Raw genomic sequence first — 23,547 nt, 5'->3', positions numbered from 1 at the left:
AAAGAAACTGGAGAAGGTTCAGAGGTTTGCGACGAGGCTTGTCCCAGAGCTACGAGGGATGGGATATGAAGAGCGGCTGAAGGAACTGAACCTTACGACACTAGAGAAAAGAAGGGAGAGAGGAGATATGATAGGGACATATAAAATACTCAGGGGAATTGACAAAGTGGAAATAGATCAAATGTTCACACGTAATAATAACAGAACGAGGGGACATGGGTGGAAACTGGAAACTCAGATGAGTCACAGAGATGTTAGGAAGTTTTCTTTTAGCGTGAGAATAGTAGAAAAATGGAATGCACTTGGGGAACAGGTTGTGGAAGCAAATACTATTCATACTTTTAAAACTAGGTATGATAGGGAAATGGGACAGGAGTCATTGCTGTAAACAACCGATAGCTAGAAAGGCGGGATCCAAGAGTCAATGCTCGATCCTGCAAGCACATATAGGTGAGTACATATAGGTGAGTACACACACACACAAAACTATTCCACAAATAAAAAAAAACAGGCACAGTTCATCGAGCAGTAGATCACTGTAAAACCAAAAAGGAATTTTGCAATTTCTAACTCGGTGTGATTTTGGGTCTCCGCCAACCATAGCTGTCTGACCGGGGATTAATGCCAACGAATTCTCTCCCATGGATCTCCTGCTCCTCCATTTCCTGCAGAATCCACGAGAGCTCTATTTAAACTTTGTCTCTCCTATCTGTCCGAGAAAAATGGATATAATAGTTTTCGGCTTTTAAGGAGTTTTTGATGGTTCTGGTACCGATGCTGGTCGATATTTTTATACGAGACCTCTCCAGGATATTGCTGGTGGCCAATTACGCTCGCTGAATCTTTAGCACTGATTAAGAAGACAATCATATATATGGAAACAAGAAGGAAAAAAAGAGGAATAAATGGATAAAAAGAAGAATATAAACGACGAAAAGGAATAGGATGTTATTATAGCGTGAAAAATAAGAAATAATAATGATTATAATAATAAAATAATAATAATAATAATAATAATAATAATAAATCGTCCTTGTTAAAGTTTGGTAGAGTTGACTAGAGCGCGTCTGGGAACACTCTGCACATAGGTTCGATCCCTCTTCAGGTCTCTTGTGGATTTGTTAATTGATTACGCTAATGGGATTTATAATTAATAATTAATATTACTAGTTAATAATGTGATTATCGTTAATGTGATTTCGCTGTGTAATAATAATATTAGAAAATCCGTATATGCCGTGATTAGGATTCGAACCTATGCGCTGAGTATTCCAAGGCACACAAGCCCCAAACAACTAGGCCACAACATGAAAAAAGATTGCAACCTGAAGTTCTACTGAACCCTCGAGGATTCCCGAGGCTTCCCTAAAGACGAACCAAGGTTTCACACAATTTCCCCCCATGCTCTTTGGCTCTATCTTCTAGAAATGTTCTTCCTTCTCAGACGTTCCTCTTCAATACACAGAGAGAAATCACACTAAGGTGATGTGTCGGTGAGAAAATCCATAAGATCCGTGAAGAGGATTCGAACTTATGTTGATGTGTATTTCCAGGATTTTGTCACTGATACTTGCTGGATGGGGTATCTGGTGGTGGCCGGGTCTCTGTCTGCTTTTTTGTTTCTGTATTTATGCGTTTCTGTTTCCCTCCTCCCTCTTTCTCCCTCCCTCCCTCTTATTGTTCCTCCCTTCCATTCTTCCTCCCTCCTTCCCTCCCTCCCTCCTATTATCCCATTCATCCTGCCTTTCAATCTCAAACTCTGCAGTGAATATTTGATTTCACATTTACAAACTAATGCAAAACATCTATGGACTCATAGCAGAATATTTCACATTTAAAGACTTCCTCGAGGCGGGGTATTAGGCCTGTGCTTTCCTTCTACTAGTAAAGGCGGAGGGGAATCGTCACTGGGACGACTCTGTCACACTCCAGATAAAATTAACATCAATACTGCAACTTTAATAGTAAAAGGTAAGATTAATAATTCTAACACGAATTTTCTCAATGTTTCTTGTCACTGTCAATGGTAAATGAAAAATCAGTTCTCCAAAATTCATTTTTATTTCTAGTCTGACTGTTTTTTTTTATATTTCAGTGATGGGAACTTCAGATCATTTGATGTTCCCAATTCTCTGATGGGAATATCAGATCATTTGGGAATGCATCGGACGAGGGAGTGGGGAATGGTGGGGAGGACGAGGGGACGGGGGAAGGGGAAATGGTAGAGAGGACGAGGGGACGGGGTAAGTGTAAGATTGTGGGGAGGATGAGAGGACTGTGGTGTGGGGAATGGGTAGGAGGACGAGGGGACGGAGGAATGGGGGGATGGTGGGGAGGACAAGGAAACGGTGTAGGGGGGGAATGGAGGGTAGGACGATAGGACGGGGAAGGGGGGAATATATATATATATATATATATATATATATATATATATATATGTCGTACCTAATAGCCAGAACGCACTTCTCAGCCTACTATGCAAGGCCCGATTTGCCTAATAAGACAAGTTTTCCTGAATTAATATATTTTCTCTAATTTTTTTGCTTATGAAATGATAAAGCTACCCATTTCATTATGTATGAGGTCAATTTTTTTTATTGGAGTTAAAATTGACGTAGATATATGACCGAACCTAACCAACCCTACCTAACCTAACCTAACCTATCTTTATAGGTTAGGTTAGGTTAGGTAGCCGAAAAAGTTAGGTTAGGTTAGGTTAGGTAGGTTAGGTAGTCGAAAAACAATTAATTCACGAAAACTTGGCTTATTAGGCAAATTGGGCCTTGCATAGTAGGCTGAGAAGTGCGTTCTGGCTACTAGGTACGACATATATATATATATATATATATATATATATATATATATATATATATATATATATATATATATATATATATATATATATATATATATATATATATGTCGTACCTAGTAGCCAGAACGCACTTCTCAGCCTACTATTCAAGGCCCGATTTGCCTAATAAGCCAAGTTTTCATGAATTAATTGTTTTTCGACAACCTAACCTACCTAACCTAACCTAACCTACCTTTTTCGGCTACCTAACCTAACCTAACCTATAAAGATAGGTTAGGTTAGGTTAGGTAGGGTTGGTTAGGTTCGGTCATATATCTACGTTAATTTTAACTCCAATAAAATAAAATTAACATCATACATAATGAAATGGGTAGCTTTATCATTTCATAAGAAAAAAATTAGAGAAAATATATTAATTCAGGAAAACTTGGCTTATTAGGCAAATCGGGCCTTGCATAGTAGGCTCAGAAGTGCGTTCTGGCTACAAGGTACGACATATATATATATATATATATATATATATATATATATATATGTCGTACCTAGTAGCCAGAACGCACTTCTCAGCCTACTATGCAAGGCCAAATTTGCTTAATAAGCCAAGTTTTCATGAATTAATTGTTTTTCGACTACCTAACCTACCTAACCTAACCTAACCTAACTTTTTCGGCTACCTAACCGAACCTAACCTATAAAGATAGGTTAGGTTAGGTTAGGTAGGGTTGGTTAGGTTTGGTCATATATCTACGTTAATTTTAACTCCAATAAAAAAAATTGACCTCATATATAATGAAATGGGTAGCTTTATCATTTCATAAGAAAAAAATTAGAGAAAATATAATAATTCAGGAAAACTTGGCTTATTAAGCAAATCTGGCCTTGCATAGTAGGCAGAGAAGTGCGTTCTGGCTACTAGGTACGACATATATATATATATATATATATATATATATATATATATATATATATATATATATATATATATATATATATATATATATATATATTATATATATATATATATATATATATATATATATATATATATATATTATATATATATATATATATATATATATATATATATATATATATATATAAATATATATATATATATATATATATATATATATATATATATATATATATATATATATATATATATATATATATATATAAATAAATATTGGTTCTTCTCTCCCTCTCACCGCCCTTCAAGCAATACTCACTAACGACGGTGAGCTGGACGAAGTGACTCATTTTAGGCTCCGTGGACACTTGACACTCGTAGCGGCCGGCGTCCATCTCCTCCACAAACTTCACCTGAAGCGTCCACGTGTTGGTCACCGCTTCGTGCCACGCAGCGAAGCGGGCGTCCGTGATGAAGGTGTACCGGTCCACTGACAGGATATGTGCGTCCCGGTTCCTCACCCACGACACCTAAGAGACAGTTGAGAATGAAATTATGTGTTGATTTCCTATTGGGAGTGCATGGCACACCGTCTTCCTGCTTAGCGGAAGACGGTGTGCCAGTCTTGATAAAGTTGTGCTGGTAGGACGCATGTTGTATTAATCCAGATGGAAGTTTATTGGAGGAGTGTACTGGCCCAGCTGATGACTGTAAAGGTTCAAAGGAAAAAGGTTATTCGGTCTTGTTACAATATAAGCCTCTTCGTAATCTCCCCTCGGATACCTGGGAGTTTTCACCCTAAACGCAATGCGCACCTATCACATAACATTTATTAGAGGTGGTTCAATATTCCTAACCATGCATCAGCATTCCATCCTGAAAATTAGAAGCTAAGGAAATTTAGTGGAGTGCATGAGGCCCTGCTCAATTTCTCCTTTATGGAGATTCATGGTGCAACGCAAATTGGCTCTAACCCATTTATCTCAAGGGAGTACACGAGTACACATCCCAGGAGACAGGCGCCAACTTTTGTCCCCTGTATTACCAAAAGCTCACTGGAAAGAGTGATTCTGAGACTCTTCCTCTAATCTCCATAAGATGATAGTGTTCTGAATTAGAATTAAATTCAACCCGCAAAACCCTGTTCTTAGTTTCAAATATATATATTTTAGGCCTGAACATAATTCAAGCATTAGAAGAGAATCATTCACTGTTAACTGTGAATCTGTCAGTATTTTAATGACTGAAATTCAGTCAATTCTGGAAAAAATTAAATCGCTTTAATTCAGTACAACCGTGTGTTTTTGAAGCACTTAAGAAAACGTACAACTAACTTAGTGATACTCAAGAATATTTGAATTGTCACCTCATGTGTTCTTGCATTATGAAGATGTTAATCCCAGGTTCCTCCCTGAGTTTTTATATAATGCAATTATATACGGTGTTCCAATTTATCAATATGTATACAAATGGCATTATTTTCTCATGTGTTGTGTGCTTTAAAAAATGTCTTGCCTTATTGATTTATTGTTTCTTAATATTCAAAGCTTAAACTGCATTCACTGATTTTGTATCATGCATGCTTATATATTTAATAATAATAATAATAATAATAATAATAATAATAATAATAATATTATTATTATTATTATTATTATTATTATTATTTTTATTAATTTTAATTTGTAATATTAACTGTAATAACATAATTTTTTTCATTGCAATTATTATTGGTGATATTTGTAGATTTAATTTTGTTATAATACAATACAAATAAAAGAGTGAAAATTTAACTCGCAATGTAAATATCACTAATTAATAATCGATCTCATTAACATCATAGATAATGAGCCTACTATATAGGCCTTACGCGGCAACAACTCAAGTAAAAAACAAAAACAATGAACCTAATAATAACAGTCATAACAATGAAAATATTTAATTTTGCTAGTCATGAAGAAAATAATAGTTTTATTGTGTATTAAATTGCTTGACAAATATTAAGCTAATCTCGTACTACGAATAATGGTTATGTCGTAGTAATTTTATACAAATAACACGTTTTCTGCTATTTTTGGGGTGTTCTGGGTAGAATTACTCTCATTTCTATCTTCATCTTCCTCTTGTGAAACAAAAATAATTATATGTAAGTGAACTCTTCAAATAGGAAAACAAATTATACGTAATGTGATGGTTCTGATATCCGCTGTGTGGAGGCCCTAAGGGAGTCTTGTACTCGCTGTTGTGATAGACGAATGGGTGAAGAAAAATTACGTTAAGGCATAGAGAGAAAAAAAAATAATGATAAGATAATAAGCAAATAAATGAGAAGAACAAGAGGAGCAGAGGTAAACTCAGGAGGAATAACAAGAAGGAACGCATTAAGAAGCTAGTGAAGTAACGCATTACCAAGCGCAGAAGAGAAAGCATGCTGAAGCTCAGTAGGAATTCATGAGGAATCACAAAAGGGAATGCATGAGGAAGAGCAGGAGTGGACGCTTGAACAAGCGCAAGATTGCGAGCATAAGAAAGCGCAGGTGGGGCACTGGAGAGGACATAACGAGGAACCGTGTGAGGAGAGGCTTGGGTGAACATAAAAGGGGACGTTGAACAGTGGATAGTAAGGAACGCTAGAAGGATTTTGGGGACCAATATATTAGGAAAAAATACACCTGAATTAGATCTGTAAATATTTTAAAAATCATTTAGTTGCCTGTAGAAGGAGAAGAATGTTGAAAATTATTCTTATGAGGAAATGTTATAGATTTTATATCTGATTTAATCAAGTCTAAACAATATTCGTCATTGTTACATGTTTTAAGAAAACAATAAATTTCAGATTTACGAGTGCGGAAGAAATATTGCATTTCTGAAACCCGAAAACGAGAAAAGTTACAGAGCTTCACGAAGGAAATAAAAATTTACGATCCTTTTGCAATTGTAAAAAATATCAATTTTAGGCCTGGAGAGTATATAGAGATATTTAAGAACAGTATAACAGAATAAAATTATAATAATAATATTAATGAGAGTAAACAGTTTAAATTAATAATAACATGCTTTTTATTTGATCAAAACTATGTAATAAATATTAATACAACACTATTAATAAGAAAACCAATAGTAACATTATAGTATAAAATAATAATGCGACAGATCTGTAGTTGGAACATTTACTGCGATCACATCTCCCTCAGCGTCTGGAAAGTTCAATATTAGTAGAACAGATTCCTAGTGGAAAAAATCTGGTATGAAATTGGGATGCAAGATATGAACATTTAAATGGTATAAACAAAAAATACGGAAAGCGCATGCTCTAAATAATGTATCCGAAAAGAACCAGGTAATCAACTCTTGTTTAGGTATTAGTTAAAATCTACAGCAACTGGGTAATCAAGAATCTGGTAGATCTGTGAAAGAATATTAACCAGTGGAAACAAGATCCTCTTTGACAATTGAAGAAACTATTTAAGATATGTACAAGAATTAGCTTTGGACTGGTGGTACGAGATCCCTACAAACAAGTTATCAAGCTGGTCAACAGTTATTGAAGAATGATGATTCAAAATATGAGCAAGAAGGACTAGCATCAATTGATTCAGTACCATCACGTAATATGACTCTGTAACCACTGTCTGTTAGGGAAGATGAATTTCTTGCTTCTCACTTAGCATGCATGATACTTGGCGACAGCTAAGATTCTTCCTGCCATTTTACCCAGGACATTGGGTATTAAGTTAGTTACTGATTGGAGTCTAATCTATAGTGTGGTCTCGATAACTATCTGATAATTGGTCGGCCTTAATCCCAACACCGTACCAAACCAATTATTGGGAGAATGTATGAACTTATGTTGTTACTTTAAGTACAAAAAAATCCTTCTTGATGAGAGTTATTTACTAAATAATATTCAGATTTATTTTAACAACAAAAATTACTTCAGACCTGATAAAAAAGATGACTGCAAAATTTGTCTAAGTTTCGATTTCGAGATAATATATGTTATAGACGTAAATATTACTGATAGAATATTTTATAGGGTGCTTCATAAAAGTCTGCTGATTAATCCCTTTTGATTTATTTTTTTAGAAAACTATCCAGTTACTTAGGAGCTGTGGAGATCTTTCTCATTTAAGAATTTCACCAGGAACAAGCGTTTGCTATAAATCGCTACTTTGGAAAATTTTCCTTCATTTCTAGCTTCAGAGATACTATATGACTAAATCAATAAGATTTGCTTATTTTTGGAACAAATTACAGTAAGAATTGACTGTATGCAACGGATTAGCTGTATTTACAAACTAAAAATTACAAACTCGCATAAATTATCGAGTATATAGCACAATATTCCGAACAGCGAGTATAAAGTATCAAAAAGTGAGCATATAGCAAAGATCAGTGAACATAAACTATTGACAACAGATCATCATTTACCGATAACTGAATATCTGACTACAAAGCTTTGATCATTTGTAAGAAATCACTGATCATTAAATACTGAGCACTGCACAAACTCCTGAATATTAAATATAAGCTACTGAACCCGGTGCATGAAGAAGATAAATCTGAGCACACACTGATGAGTATTGAGCATAAACAATCAACACAAAGAACACTGCTCTGAGCACAACCTACTGAACACAGAATATGTAGCATCGAGAACTGAGCGTGAAACCCTGAGCATAAACTATTGAGCACTGAACATACATATTGTTGCCACTGAAGAGAATGGCACCGACCACGATATTATGCAAATGTAAAAACCAGCTGTTCTCAAGACGCAACGTCCGTTGTGATGCGGCCGATATTATAAAAGAAAATGAGATGGAGAAGACTAAAAGAATTTCTACAAAATAAGGTATAATTTACAGGTTCTCGAGTGGCGTGTTTACAGGTCTTGCTTATGTTTTGTTATTGTTAAGGTGGTTTAAAGATGTCAATTGTTATGGTTGGTTTTATCAAGTGTAAGAGAATTAATGATAACTATAATGATACCTATAAGATAACATTATAGTTTGAGGACTCGGTTCACTAGTGACGACTTATAGGAGTCTGCTTTAGATAAAAAAGTTTTAAGGTATTTCATACATTAAATTTGTATTTGCTGATAAATTGAACATTTGTAGGTGTGTTAAAATTCCTGAATTTAAAACAATATTTATATGTGTATTTACAGAGTACTATGTTCGATACCCGGATACCTGGCGATGCTTTGGTTAACCTTGGCCCCTTCCCCCAGGGAGTCTGTTTCACTCTGTGATTTTCTGTTTGTCCCTCTTTCTAGTGTCCATCTGCCTCGTGTTATTCTCTCTCTCTCTCTCTCTCTCTCTCTCTCTCTCTCTCTCTCTCTCTCTCTCTCTCTCTCTCTCTCTCTCTCTCTCTCTCTCTCTCTCTCTCTCTCTCTCTCTCTCTCTCCCCGTCTGTTTCCCTCTCGAAAAATTTCACAATAACACCAGGAGCACGTGTCAGTATTTCCAACACCATAACACAAATGCGAAGAAGCATTAATGGTCCCCAAGCAAGCCAATATGCAACTGAAATTGACCACCGAATGCTGTCAGGGGTTGGGTTAAGGGTCTAATGCCTTGCAACATTTTTGTACAGTCAGTGTGGTCTACCAGTATAGAACTGGATACGCTTAGGTACATGGAGGCATGACTGTCTGGGTTCCAATCCTACAGGGGTGAGAAGTTTTCAGTTGCATATTAGCTTGGTGGATCATTCAAGCTTCTTAGCATATATATGCAATGCATATACTTCAATGGAGTATATATATATATATATATATATATATATATATATATATATATATATATATATATATATATATATATATATATATATATATATATATATATATATATATATACTCTATATATATATATATATATATATATATATATATATATATATATATATATATATATATATATAGATAGATAGATACATACATACATACATAGATAGATAGATTTCATAATTTTCTCTTTGTATATTTATTCACAATACGAGATACTCACCGACTTATTCCCGAGATTTTTTATCTTGCATGGCAGGTATGCGCTGGAGCCCAGCTGGGCCTTAATATGGGTGGGGGAGGTGGGGTCGAAGTAGGGCACCTCAGCCGCCAGCAGGGCGTCCTTCCGGCGGTGACGACCCAGGTTCCTCCTCCCAGAGTGCTTCATGCCCCCTGCAAAACAGAAAAGAGGAGGTGCTGTAAGGAACAATTAACCGGATAAGAGTTGTGTTTGATAAAATAACAAGGCGTTGTATGTTATTGTATCCAAGTCGATGTGATACGGTAAGATTCTGCAGTACGATGAGGTTTTGCAATGGAGTACTGCATTTTGTGAAATGGATGATGCTTTGAGGTGTTCGTATGATGAAATGCTTTGCTTTAAGGGAATAATGTTACTTAGAAATGATACTGTGAGATAATGCAACATGGAGGATTACGTGCCTATGATTACATCTCAATGCAATATACGTTATCAGTAAATATATGTATACACACACACATACATACAAACAAACACACACACACACACACACACACACACACACACACACACACACACACACACACACACACACACACACACACACACACACACACACTACCTAACAGGAAAGAGTTAAGGTAATGCGCGAGAAGTCGGACTGCCGAACATTAACGAGTGGAGTACCTCAAGGATCGGTGCTGGGACTAATTCTATTTCTAATATACGTTAACGACATGATCATGGGGACATGATCACCACATTCAAGATTCTCAAGGGAATTGAAGGGTAGACAAAGACAGGCTGTTTAACTTAAGGGGCACACGCACTAGAGGACACAGGTGGAAACTGAGTGCCCAAATGTGCCGGTAAATATTAGAAGGAACTTTTTTAGTGTCAGAGTAGTTGACTAATGGAACGCATTAGGAAGTGATGGGGTGGAGGCTGACTCCATACACAGTTTCAAGTGTAGATATGATAGAGCCCAATAGGCTTTGGAACTGGTACACCTGTTGATTAACGGAAGAGAGGCGGGACCAAAGAGCCAGAGTTCAACCCCCGCAAGCACAATCAGGTGAGTACAAATAGGCGAGTACACGCACACCCCACACTCACGCGCGCCTGCCCGCTCATATTCCCACATATATACATATGCGCGCACACAATCACAAACATAATATTCAATCATACGAAGATGAAAGCGCGTTTGCAATTTCCTTTTTCATTCTTATGAGTTGTTCAGGTAAGCGCAAACATTATCAAACATTATGCAAACATTATTTTTTCCCTAAAAAAAATTGGTAAGAAAAATTATGCTAGGCACATCTTCACTACTGCCATTTCCAAAACAAATGTCCCATTTATGATTCACTGTAAGATTAACTAATAATTTTTATCTTGCATCCGTCACTATTTTTCAGAAGTGATTTTTCATCGAGAGAAATAAGAGGATCCTGTACCTTTGCTGATCCCTTGCCGCCAAGATTATTTCTTTGCATTATATTATACGCTAATGAAATATTTCTTTAAGAATAAAAACCTCAAAAATATAGGTGAACCCCACTCAACGTGTCTTTATTTCTGGAGTTCGAGACATTCGTAGCCCAGCTAGCGTGAGACTCAGGCGAAGACCAACTCTTTATCAATGTAGCTCTCTTAATGAGGCGATGTTACTCATCTCCTCTGCCAATCAGTCAAGCGAACCATCAGACTATCCACAGCAATGATGGCAATTTTATCGTGACCAAAAGAATATTAAATAAAAAACAACAACGAATCATTAGAGACTGGCAGACCGAGAGAGAGGACATACAAGCGGATGTCAGAGTTGAACGAAAGCTTCTAGCCAGGAGAGTTCTGTATAGATGTTCACTTAACGAAATAAATAGCAAATCTAAGGTGCTCGGGACATTCCTCATATTGGAAACTTCATAGTAGATGGTTTTTGTTGTGTTGAGTCATTATTTGTGGGGGAAGGGGGCTGGTGGACAATTAGAGCTTTGCATGTGAGTCTTCGTACTTACTGAGTTGGTAATGATGGGCCCAGTATTAGCTGCTGGACCCCGGCATTTGAGATATCAACCACCTTGACTGCTGATTCCCCTGTCTTCTGTCATCCCTGTTGTATTACCTGCGAAGGGCGTTATCTCCAATTGTTTTTAATCTATTTAATTTTTCTCACGACTACACTCACACTAAATTACTTCCTTGCATATGTACCAGTCATTTTGGTCTCTAGTTTCCATTCATATGCTCTCTTATTCCTTAATATATATATGCTCTGTGTATTATTCGAAGTATGTCTTTGGCCTCGTTTCTACTATTGTGAATTAAAATACAAAATAATTATTCCGGTATTTCAAGTTTCTCAGTTATGGCACTGGTTCGTCAAAACCCTCTAATTTTGTTTGACATTTCCTGTTTGTTTTTAATGAAGAGATGCATATTTAAGTATGGCTATCATGTTGGTAGTATTCATATATGTCAATGTTTCTGATTTATTCTCCAAATATGCATGTTCATTGTGCTAATATTTGTATTATAAATAATACATATATTATTTTATTATAAATAATATATATATTATTTTATTATAAATAATACAAATAATATTTTATTATAAATAATACAAACATTATTTACAACTTGAAGCACTTGTAAAAACGAGATTTGTAGTTTAAAACCTGTAGTGACAATGTAAAATTGATAATTAAAGTGTTCATTGCGTAACTTTGCCATTAAATCATCTCAGCGAGTCTGTGACGTCGCTGCCTCTTGACATTAATCATGGATGTCAAGTTAAGTCATGTGTTGCTGTTTTCTGCCCCACAAGTTGTGTCCTGGAGGCCTCCTTGAGCATCTAGTCCCAGCAATTAATGAAATTCATTTAATATGATATGGTCCCCAACGTAATAAATACACGAACACACACGTAAATAAACGCATGCAAACACACACACACACAGACACACACACACACACACACACACACACACACGCACACACACACACACACACACACACACACACACACACACACAGGGGGCCTCGTAGCCTGGTGGATAGCGCGCAGGATTCGTAATTCTGTGGCGCGGGTTCGATTCCCGCACGAGGCAAAAACAAATGGGCAAAGTTTCTTTCACCCTGAATGCCCCTGTTACCTAGCAGTAAATAGGTACCTGGGAGTTAGTCAGCTGTCACGGGCTGCTTCCTGGGGTGTGTGTGTGTGTGTGGTGTGGGGGAAAAAAAAAGTAGTAGTTAGTAAACAGTTGATTGACAGTTGAGAGGCGGGCCGAAAGAGCAAAGCTCAACCCCCGTAAAAACACAACTAGTAAACAACTAGTAAACACACACACACACACACACACACACACACACAACTGTCAACTGTGTGTGTGTGTGTGTCCCGTAGGCTCAGGAATCACGCATAACATTAACACGCAGTGGAGTTAGGCAGCTGCACATTCAAAATATGGGAGCGAGTAATCTGGAGGCTGTGTGTGAACCTGGAACCTGTGTGTGAACCTGTCTGTGAATCCCTACTGGGATTCCTGAGCCCAGTTGGCTCAGGAAAGCCCAGTAGGCTCAGGATAGTTCAGTAGGTGTGTGTGTATGTGTGTGTATTCACCTAGTTGTATTCACCTAGTTGTGTTTGCGGGGGTTGAGCTTTGCTCTTTCGGCCCGCCTGTCAACTGTCAATCAACTATTTACTAACTACTTTTCTTTCTCCCCACACACCACACACACACACACACACACACACACACACACACACACCAGGAAGCAGCCCATGACAGCTGACTAGCTCCCAGGATACCTATTTACTGCTTGGTAACCGGGGCATTCAGGGTGAAAGAATCTTTGCCCATTTGTTTCTGCCTGGTGCGGGAATCGAACCCGCGCCACAGAATTACGAGTCCTGCGCACTATCCACCAGGCTACCAGGCCCCTGTGTGTGTGTGTGTGTGTATGTGTGAGTGTGTGTGTGTGTGTGTGTGTGTGTGTGTGTGTGTGTGTGTGTGTGTGTGTGCGTGTGTGTGTGTGTGTGTGTGTGTGTGTGTGTGTGTGTGTGTGCGTGTGTGTGTGTGTGTGTGTGTGTGTGTGTGTGTGTGTGTGTGTGTGTGTGTGTATCAGGAATATATAGTATTTAACAAGTTCACACACAGCCTCCAGATTACTCGCTCCCTTATTTTGAATGTGCAGCTGCCTAACTCCACTGCGTGTTAACGTTATGCGTGTTTATCTATACTGCTCTGCGTTTCAATGCCATCTGTCACCTTTCTTGCTCTCTTCCAGCTAAAGCGGCTACAGTCTCTGTATAATGCATTGCACTTCACATATAGTCGATAGATCATAATCTCAACTATCGTCAATATAACCAATGGTGAGATTTTGTCTGGTTCTTCTGTCTTTGTAACATTAAAATCTTCGAGATATTGCCTTAATTTTCCATCTTTCAATTTAGAGTCTCATCTTCTCACTTCTTGAAGTCATTATAAATTCATCAGTGGTTATTTACCTAACAATTCTTACCTAACTGAGCCTGGAAAACTGAGCCTCAGTTAAGTATCCAGGTACTAAGTATTCAGTTAAACTTTAAGCCTTCAGAGAAATAATGTCTCTGCTCTCTCCTTAATATTCCATTACTCTTTCTTATTGCTCTAACCGGGAAGATGTTTTTCTTGACTTATCTGTGGCTCATAAACGGTTTTTAACTTTCAAGAATGTAATCTTGCTTTGTTGTTGCTCTTCTTCTTCTTGAATGTGAGTGTGCGTATGTATATGTGAGTGTGTGTGAGTCTGTGTATGTGTTGCTCATCATTAAACGACATTAAATTGTCGTTTAAAGAGACTTAACAGGCTATGAATAAAAAAATTATGTCCGCCCGAATAGAATAGAAGAGCTGATACTAGTATTTGTAAATATTTTTTTTTTGTAAATGTTGAGTCTGTGTAAATATTATATAAACATTTCAATATTTGGACGTAAGCTGGCGACCACATCATGCTGTCACTTCAACATTTCAAGCAACATGTAAATGAATGCTTATAGCTCCAAACAACATGCATATAGAAGTAATGAGTGAAAAAAGGTAATACGCAAATGTAGATAATGGTTTAGAAAAGTGCAGTTCTAGCGTACCAAATTCAGAATAAATTTTAGAAAGAAAAAAGTATTAGATTTTTTAAAAAATAATAATAATAATTATAATAAATTATAATAGATGATTCAGTTAAATCCAGGCTACACAACTTATAGTGTATCGTGGTTAAATGATTTAAGGCGTAATTGAAGAACGTAACCCTAACCTAACCTGTCCAAAGTATTAATGATTAATCTTAGTCTGGTTTAAGGCGTGTGCTTCAGAGTAACAAGGATGCGGTTCGAATATTTCTCATAGCTTCAACTGATTTTCTCAGTAATACTATTTTTGATAAATAACAATGAGGATATTAGTCATATATAATTAAAAAAATAACAATATAACTTACATCAGCAATAATAATGGTAATATTATATTGACGTTCAAAACACTCATTTTACCCACACGTATCCGAGGCATTTAACGTTCATTACATTTACATCTACGATTAAAATCTACATTGCAGAGATTTTCAATTAATAAAAATGGCGATAAAAGAGGAATGGAAAATAAAAATATACATAAGAAGTGAAAGAAGGAAAAGCTATATATCATCATGTAACTTGTAAGAAGTGCAGTATGACGTCGAGACAACATGTGCAGGAGCTTGGCTTTGTCGGGGAAGAGGCACAGGTGGTGTGAATGGAGGGAAGGAGACGGTCCCACCTACAAAGGAGCCGGTGCAGACCACTTAAAGAGGACGGCTTACGGTCTCAGATGGGACGATGTAACCCACAGATACACGAAAGAAAATGAGTTACACACTTATAAAGATTCACACCGCTTATGGTAGCGAGATGAACTTAGGACACTTATTCGCAAATTGAACGGGGTGCAACATCTTACTAATGGGAAGATGACAAGAAGAATTGTTAGTTATAGACTGGGGGAGGCGAGTTTTTCTGACACCGAAAAAGAGAATACAGACAATTTTAACAATGAATAGATGTAAGAGAGGAGATATATACCACAAAGACTAGTGATAAATAATGCGTTGAAATGGCCAAGAATTGGTAAGAGTCATTTTAAAATCAACTAAAGTGGTAATAATTCATATAACATTTCTATATTTCAAAGATTTATGAATAATTCTGATAACATTACCAATATTACAATCACTATTCACATTGGAGTTATTACAGTAAGAGAACGGTGCACTCACAACGCATTCAGGTAAGTATGTTGATCTCATTATGCGGTGAGGGAGATAAAGTGATGCATATGGCAGAGGGGCCACTTATAGATGAATTGGTTAATGAGGTAGGGAGGAGGATCTTTATGGACCATTTAACAAATGTCTGAAACAAGTTGGGTTCCACTTAAAGAGGAGAAAGAGGGAGCGTGAGAGAAAGAGTGTGTGACAGGAGGGAAAGGAAAGGAGAGGAGAGAGAGAGAGAGAGAGAGAGAGAGAGAGAGAGAGAGAGAGAGAGAGAGAGAGAGAGAGAGAGAGAGAGAGAGAGAGAGGTGGGGGACGGGGAGGTAGTGGGAGAGGAACGAAGGAAGGGAGCACTCCGGGAAGGGGCGGAAGGTATTTCGGGGGTCTCATTCATCACAGTGACATTACTTCCCGCCTTAACCTTTCCTCTTCTTCTTTCACCTTCCATCCTCTTCGTTCCCATTCACTCCTCGTCAGTGGCAAACATCTCACCAAGCACACACACACACACACACACACACACACACACACACACACACACACACACACACACACACACCGAAACAATCACAAACAGTATCATTCATTATCCTTGTACAGTAAAATGACGCAATAATATTTTTTGAAAATACACGAAGAATTTTGTGATATTTTACTTATTAATGTTTTAAAAGATCGATGTAAAATTAAAAACAAAATAGATTAAACGTTTTTTCATGTTAGTTGCATGAATGATGCATCAGCGAAATTATACATTGATACACATTGTGTGATCAATGTCGAGATGGTATATTTCCTAACTTGTCTTCAGTGTACTCATGCAGTCAGACCACTAACCAATGTACTACTGTGCATGAACATTACTTATTTCGCAAATATATATATATATATATATATATATATATATATATATATATATATATATATATATATATATATATATATATATATATATATATATATGTTTCATTGAATATGACCGCATATTCTGTATTTATTATTTTCTGGTTTAGGGCTTCTATCCCTCTAACTATTTTCTTAGCATCAGGGCTTAATTGGAATAGGAGTTCTCCAAAACTCATTTTCGTACTTTTAAGGTGAAGAAAAGAAGTGATTTACTATAGAGTGTATTACACTTATTTGTATAATTTGCACGACGTTTCGAACCTCCATGGTTCATTCTCAAGTGAACAGATCTTACAATACTAGTTGATTTTATACCCGCATTAGGTCAGGTGATAATACAATGAAGGTGAAAAACATGGGGGGATACATAAGGGATAAACATAGGGGCTGCAGAAGGTTTATTGGCCCATACGAGGCATCTCCTATCTAAACACAAAGATTAATCCAGTGTAATTGACGTCCCAGTCGACACAACCATAGGAATGATACTGGACAGAGTATACAGAGACGAGAGCACCCCCAAATTAGACATACCTGAGCCACACTTGAAAAGTCTTCTCGAAGCATGTACAAAGGAAGCCCCTTTCATCAGTCCACAAGGAGACATGTATTTACAAATAGACGGAGTAGCAATGGGCTCCCCCTTAGGAGTTTTATTTGCTAATTTTTATATGGGAACCATCGAAGATAGGGTCTTCAGTAGCAGACAAAAACCAACTGTATACTGCCGTTATGTAGATGACATATTCGTAATAGTAAAAGACTCAGATGAACTAATTGACCTAAAAAGACACCTAGAGAGAGAGTCAGTACTCCGATTTACACATGAAAATAGTGAAAATAACAGTCTGCCATTCTTGGATGTACTAATAACAAAAACAGGAACCTCTTTAAGCACCAACGTATATAACAAGCCCACCAACATAGGATTATGCCTGAACGGTAGAAGTGAGTGCCCCCAAAGATACAAAGCCAGTGTTCTCAATGCTTATATTCGTCGAGCGCTTACCCACTGCTCTGAATGGAGCAACGTGAGTAGAGAGTTTGAAAGAGTAACTCAGGTATTGGTGAACAACGGATATAGCAACACGGAAATAAACGCTGCTATAAGAAGACACTTGGACCGTTGGTATAATTCAGAACCTAGAACAGAAACCACAACACCCCCAATAAAATTATATTACAAATCAACCATGCACAGTGAACATATAAAAGAGGAAAGAATAATGAAAGAAATAATCCGTAAAGGAGTAAAAAGCACTACTCCTAACCAAAACATAAACCTGATAATATTCTACAAAACCAAGAAGACTTCCGAACTCCTTATCAAAAACAGCCCGAAGCCGACGGAGAACCCTCTACAGCAGTCAAGCGTTGTATACATGTACACTTGCCCCCACGAAGGATGTAACCTTCAATGTAAGTACATAGGTATGACGTCGACCAAGCTGACGAGGCGTTTGACATGCCATCTTCAATCTGGTGCCCCTAGGAATCACATGAGACAAGCCCATGACATTACTCTAACAAGAGAAATGTTGAACAAGAATACTTGCATAATAGACAAAACCCAAGATTCAAGAAGATTACAAATTCTTGAGGCAATTCACATAAGAATACAGCGACCTACCATGAACACCCAAATCACGGAACTAATAACTCTACCCACCATGAGAGTAAGAACAAGACAAGAACATATCGATGCCAACACAGAAGACAATGTCCAACATAACAGGCCAATTACAATGGATTAATCTTTGTGTTTAGATAGGAGATGCCTCGTATGGGCCAATAAGCCTTCTGCAGCCCCTATGTTTATCCCTTATGTATCCCCCCATGTTTTTCACCTTCATTGTATTATCACCTGACCTAATGCGGGTATAAAATCAACTAGTATTGTAAGATCTGTTCACTTGAGAATGAACCATGGAGGTTCGAAACGTCGTGCAAATTATACAAATAAGTGTAATACACTCTATAGTAAATCACTTCTTTTCTTCACCTTAAAAGTACGAAAATGAGTTTTGGAGAACTCCTATTCCAATTAAGCCCTGATGCTAAGAAAATAGTTAGAGGGATAGAAGCCCTAAACCAGAAAATAATAAATACAGAATATGCGGTCATATTCAATGAAACATGTTTGAAAGAAAACCTGGTGCCAGTATACACCAATATATATATATATATATATATATATATATATATATATATATATATATATATATATATATATATATATATATATATATGTCGTACCTAATAGCCAGAACGCACTTCTAAGCCTACTATTCAAGGCCCGATTTGCCTAATAAGCCAAGTTTTCATGAATTAATGTTTTTTCGTCTACCTAACCTACCTAACCTAACCTAACCTAGCTTTTTTTGGCTACCTAACCTAACCTTACCTATAAATATAGGTTAGGTTAGGTTAGGTAGGGTTGGTTAGGTTCGGTCATATATCTACGTTAATTTTAAACCCAATAAAAAAAATTGACCTCATACATAGAGAAAAGGGTTGCTTTATCATTTCATAAGAAAAAAATTATAGTAAATATATTAATTCAGGAAAACTTGGCTTATTAGGCAAATCGGGCCTTGAATAGTAGGCTGAGAAGTGAGTTCTGGCTACTAGGTACGACATATATATATATATATATATATATATATGTCGTACCTAGTAGCCAGAACGCACTTCTCAGCCTACTATGCAAGGCCCGATTTGCCTAATAAGCCAAGTTTTCATGAATTAATTGTTTTTCGACTACCTAACCTACCTAACCTAACCTAACCTAACTTTTTCAGCTACCTAGCCTAACCTAATCTATAAAGATAGGTTAGGTTAGGTTAGGTATGGTTGGTTAGGTTTGGTCATATATCTACGTTAATTTTAACTCCAATAAAAAAAATTGACCTCATACATAATAAAATGGGTAGCTTTATCATTTCATAAGAAAAAAAATCGAGAAAATATATTAATTCAGGAAAACTTGGCTTATTAGGCAAATCGGGCCTTGCATAGTAGGCTGAGAAGTGCGTTCTGGCTACTAGGTACGACATATATATATATATATATATATATATATATATATATATATATATATATATATATATATATATATATATATATATATATATATATATATAATATTATAAAGCAGTTTTATTTAAAATTATAAAATTAAGTGTTCTGCTTTGTAATACGATATGTGAGAGTTTAAGGCTTTGACCCATGGCGATAATATAAGTCCAGGAAAGCTTTAAGATTTAAGGTTGATGTCGACCAGTAGGGGATGGCGCATATATAAGGCGTGGCAGTCATTTAAAATTTAGTAAGACGTCGACCAGTATGGAGTGGCCGGTATTTTAGAGACTTCAGTTAACCAATCAAAGGAGTCTGAGCACTGTGGGATAAATCACAGAGCACCATGCTGGAAGAGGAAGCATCTGTTTTCGGGGTATCCTTGACCCCCAATATATACATTAAGCTCGTGATCTAGCGTGTCAATTAATTGATTGAATGTGAAATAACACATACTCAAGATGTTTAGTAAGGAGGAGACTTTGACACATGCATATAGTCACATCATAAACTGTAAGATAAGTTCCAAAGTTCAAGAGAGTGTGCCTCATCGTGAAGCAGCAATGACAGTGATGATGACTAGCTCCTTGTCACTGAGGTCATGTTCATCAAGCCGTTCACAGAACTTTTAATGATGCGAGGAGATAAGCGCCTTATTATAAAGATAGTGGCTTTGCATGGAAGAGAGGTATTGGTGCCAGTGGGTCATCTGCACGTTAGATCCACGTCGTTTGGGACCTGATGGCAACCACACGACTGGGCTCTGATTATCAAGTTTGTCGACTTTTGAGTGCAGTACGATTCAGGTATTGGGAAACATGTGATCTTTATAAACCTTTCTCAATGAGTATCAATATCTGTGAATATTTTTAACCCTTCACATTCAAATCTTATTTAACCGGTTGTTTCTAAGTGTGGAGTAAAATAAAACTAAATAAAAAACTTCCTTATTAATTTGGATAAGATTAATTTCTTGGTAAAATTAATTATATAAATTTAAACGTACATCTGTTTGGTCTTATGTTTGGTGAGCTGATAATTAGGTTTTGGCAAATTTATTGTTTAACAAATTATAATTTAAAAATTATAGGAATTTACTTTAAAGTTATTGTAGAATATGAATATTATAGCAAAAATGAGAAATACGTGTAAATTCCCATAAATTGGGTGTGGTGATAGGAAAAATGGGCTTGTTCCCAAAGCCTCTTATAAGAGAATATAAAACATTTGACAATTTAAAGAAAGTGTGTGCAAATTTCTGGAAAATAAAAACATATTTCAATTTGCCCTTCCATGGGCATAATGACAAATTAAAATTTATTCCAGGAATTTATTCCAGGTAGCAATATTTCATAAAACTATTACGAAATTAAGAATTTGGAATAATAAGGATTTTTTTTTTATATTATGAATTTTGGCTGATGTGCTTTCGAGTCACTCAAAGTGACTCCCTCCAGTCTCACTCACTTCCTAACGCCGTGGTGTTGTCACTTTTCCCCTCCACTTTGTAATAATTTTTTAAATTTTAAGTTCATTCGTGGACACCTAAACGTCATCATATATAAATAATAACGAATATCTAGTTACGCATGAATGTCATAAGAACTTTGGAATATATGAAACTACAGATGAACTATTAGTTAACTTGAGGCAGGTCGTATTTACATGCACACAAATTCATTCACATGTATGTTTAACTTAAGCTTGAAACAATGCATCAATACCACAGCTTTTATGTTCCCGGCAGTTTGCATCATATATCAATATCCCTATTTCTTACTTGTTTGCTAAAGCATCGGTGCTGAGATATAGAGACCTGTTGAGTTGAAGGATTACGATATACTCTCCACATGGGACTTAAGTCAATATGACAACATGGCCACCGATCTCTGTCAGTGGAAAGCAGCAACCATACATCAGCTGCCTTGATCTCCAGTAACCCAGATGTTAAATTATTCATGCATGCTTGCTACACACACTAAGAGTAATTGGCTGAAAGCGCTCACGGATGTGAACCGCAGTGTAAGGGACGGTGTTTGATCATGTGAATTCTAGACCTTGAGATAATTCCATGGTGAAACGTCTTAGCAATTGTAGGTAAGTGAGCAGCTATCCAACTAATAGTTTAAGTGCTTTCTGCAGGGTACAAGATAAACTATCTTATGTAAATGCCTACATGGTGGTAAATATTATCTAAAGTCGCAAATATTATGAGATGTATAACCAATATGAAGAATAATACAACTTTGGTTTGTAAGAGCACATCCTTTATTTAAGAAGAAACATTAGGAGTTCTGCGATGGATATTTCATTGAGAAGAATATGAAAATCCATTTTTTTAATTGGAGTATTATTTTCTCGAATACAGGTATGGTTCGGCATCAAGGAAGACGAGGTATCTCTCAGTAGCATATTGCAGTGATGGATAAAGGCCATACAATCACTGTCACACAGTCGGCTTACAGTCTGCTATACAAAATTATAATATGTTTATAAATGAGATTCTTTCTCGGGCAAGTTTTATGATTAAAGGGATCAGATAGTGTTTTCTAAATGTTTGTGACGTTTAATTTATTACATAATATGAAAATATAATTTTTTTCTTTTGATTGTTTATTAATCGTGGTAGATGTGACTCTGGCTCTTTTTCAAAAGCTCGCTTACAATTAACGGAAATCCTATACAAAATCACATACACGTTGAATCTCAAAAAATAAAATGACTTTATTAAACTAGTGTGAAAATGTTTTGGTGAAAGTAGTAAGAAAAAATTGTAAAGTGTAATATAATGTTGCGAAACAAAATCCCAGTAACGTTATGAATTTATTACAAAATACTATGGAAATGGTGTGGGATTGAACTCGCGTCTCTGGACTCCTCAAAGACATGGACTGTCAAATGTATAATGATAGATTAAAAAATATCTCAGCCAGATGTCACTGTGTCAGTGACATAGTGCCTATCTCGCCACTTGCAAGGGAACATCTGGAAACGTTTCGGATAAATAGTCAGGCTGTTGACGATTCCCCAGAAACCGTAATAAGGGCAGTTAAGGAGAAGGACGATTCTAGCAGCAACAAGCCTTGGTAACAACGAGGATTCCAACAGCACACATTGCCAATAAATGAAAGTATATGCTAACTGAAATGCTGCTTACAACACTTACCAAGAAAGGATCTGATGTCACTAGGGGCCTTCAAGTTTGGAAACACCAGAATAAGACAAGACCAGAATAAGATAAGACAATTGTACATTATATTGTACAAGACAAGATGGTTTGGAGAGATTCGATAAGGTAGTTACAGACACAACAGTGTATTGCAGGGCATTATTTGCAAAGTTCCTAAATGATGGCGTCGCGTCACCAGTCGCCAGAAGTCACTGGTCGCCAGAAGTCACTGGTCGCCAGAAGTCACTGGTCGCCAGAAGTCACTGGTCGCCAGAAGTCACCGGTCGCCAGAAGTCACCGGTCGCCAGAAGTCACCGGTCGCCAGAAGTCACCGGTCGCCAGAAGTCACCGGTCGCCAGAAGTCACTGGT

General features: G+C 36.7%; 1 protein-coding gene across 1 annotated transcript in view; it reads right to left on the bottom strand.

Moving 5' to 3' along the window:
* The window catches only part of LOC123747809 (lachesin), a 160,172-nt gene that overhangs the window by 11,882 nt on the left and 124,743 nt on the right, over positions 1-23,547 (bottom strand). Inside the window, exons 3-4 of the mRNA XM_069326500.1 lie at positions 9,746-9,915; positions 4,045-4,255 (exon numbers count right to left, since the gene is read on the bottom strand). Coding sequence (XP_069182601.1) covers positions 4,045-4,255; positions 9,746-9,915 — 381 coding nt within the window. The remainder of the gene's footprint in view (positions 1-4,044; positions 4,256-9,745; positions 9,916-23,547) is intronic.

Source organism: Procambarus clarkii, chromosome 18 (assembly GCF_040958095.1).
Source record: "Procambarus clarkii isolate CNS0578487 chromosome 18, FALCON_Pclarkii_2.0, whole genome shotgun sequence".
NCBI lineage: Eukaryota > Metazoa > Arthropoda > Malacostraca > Decapoda > Cambaridae > Procambarus > Procambarus clarkii.
This window is presented reverse-complemented; position numbering and strand designations above follow the sequence as displayed.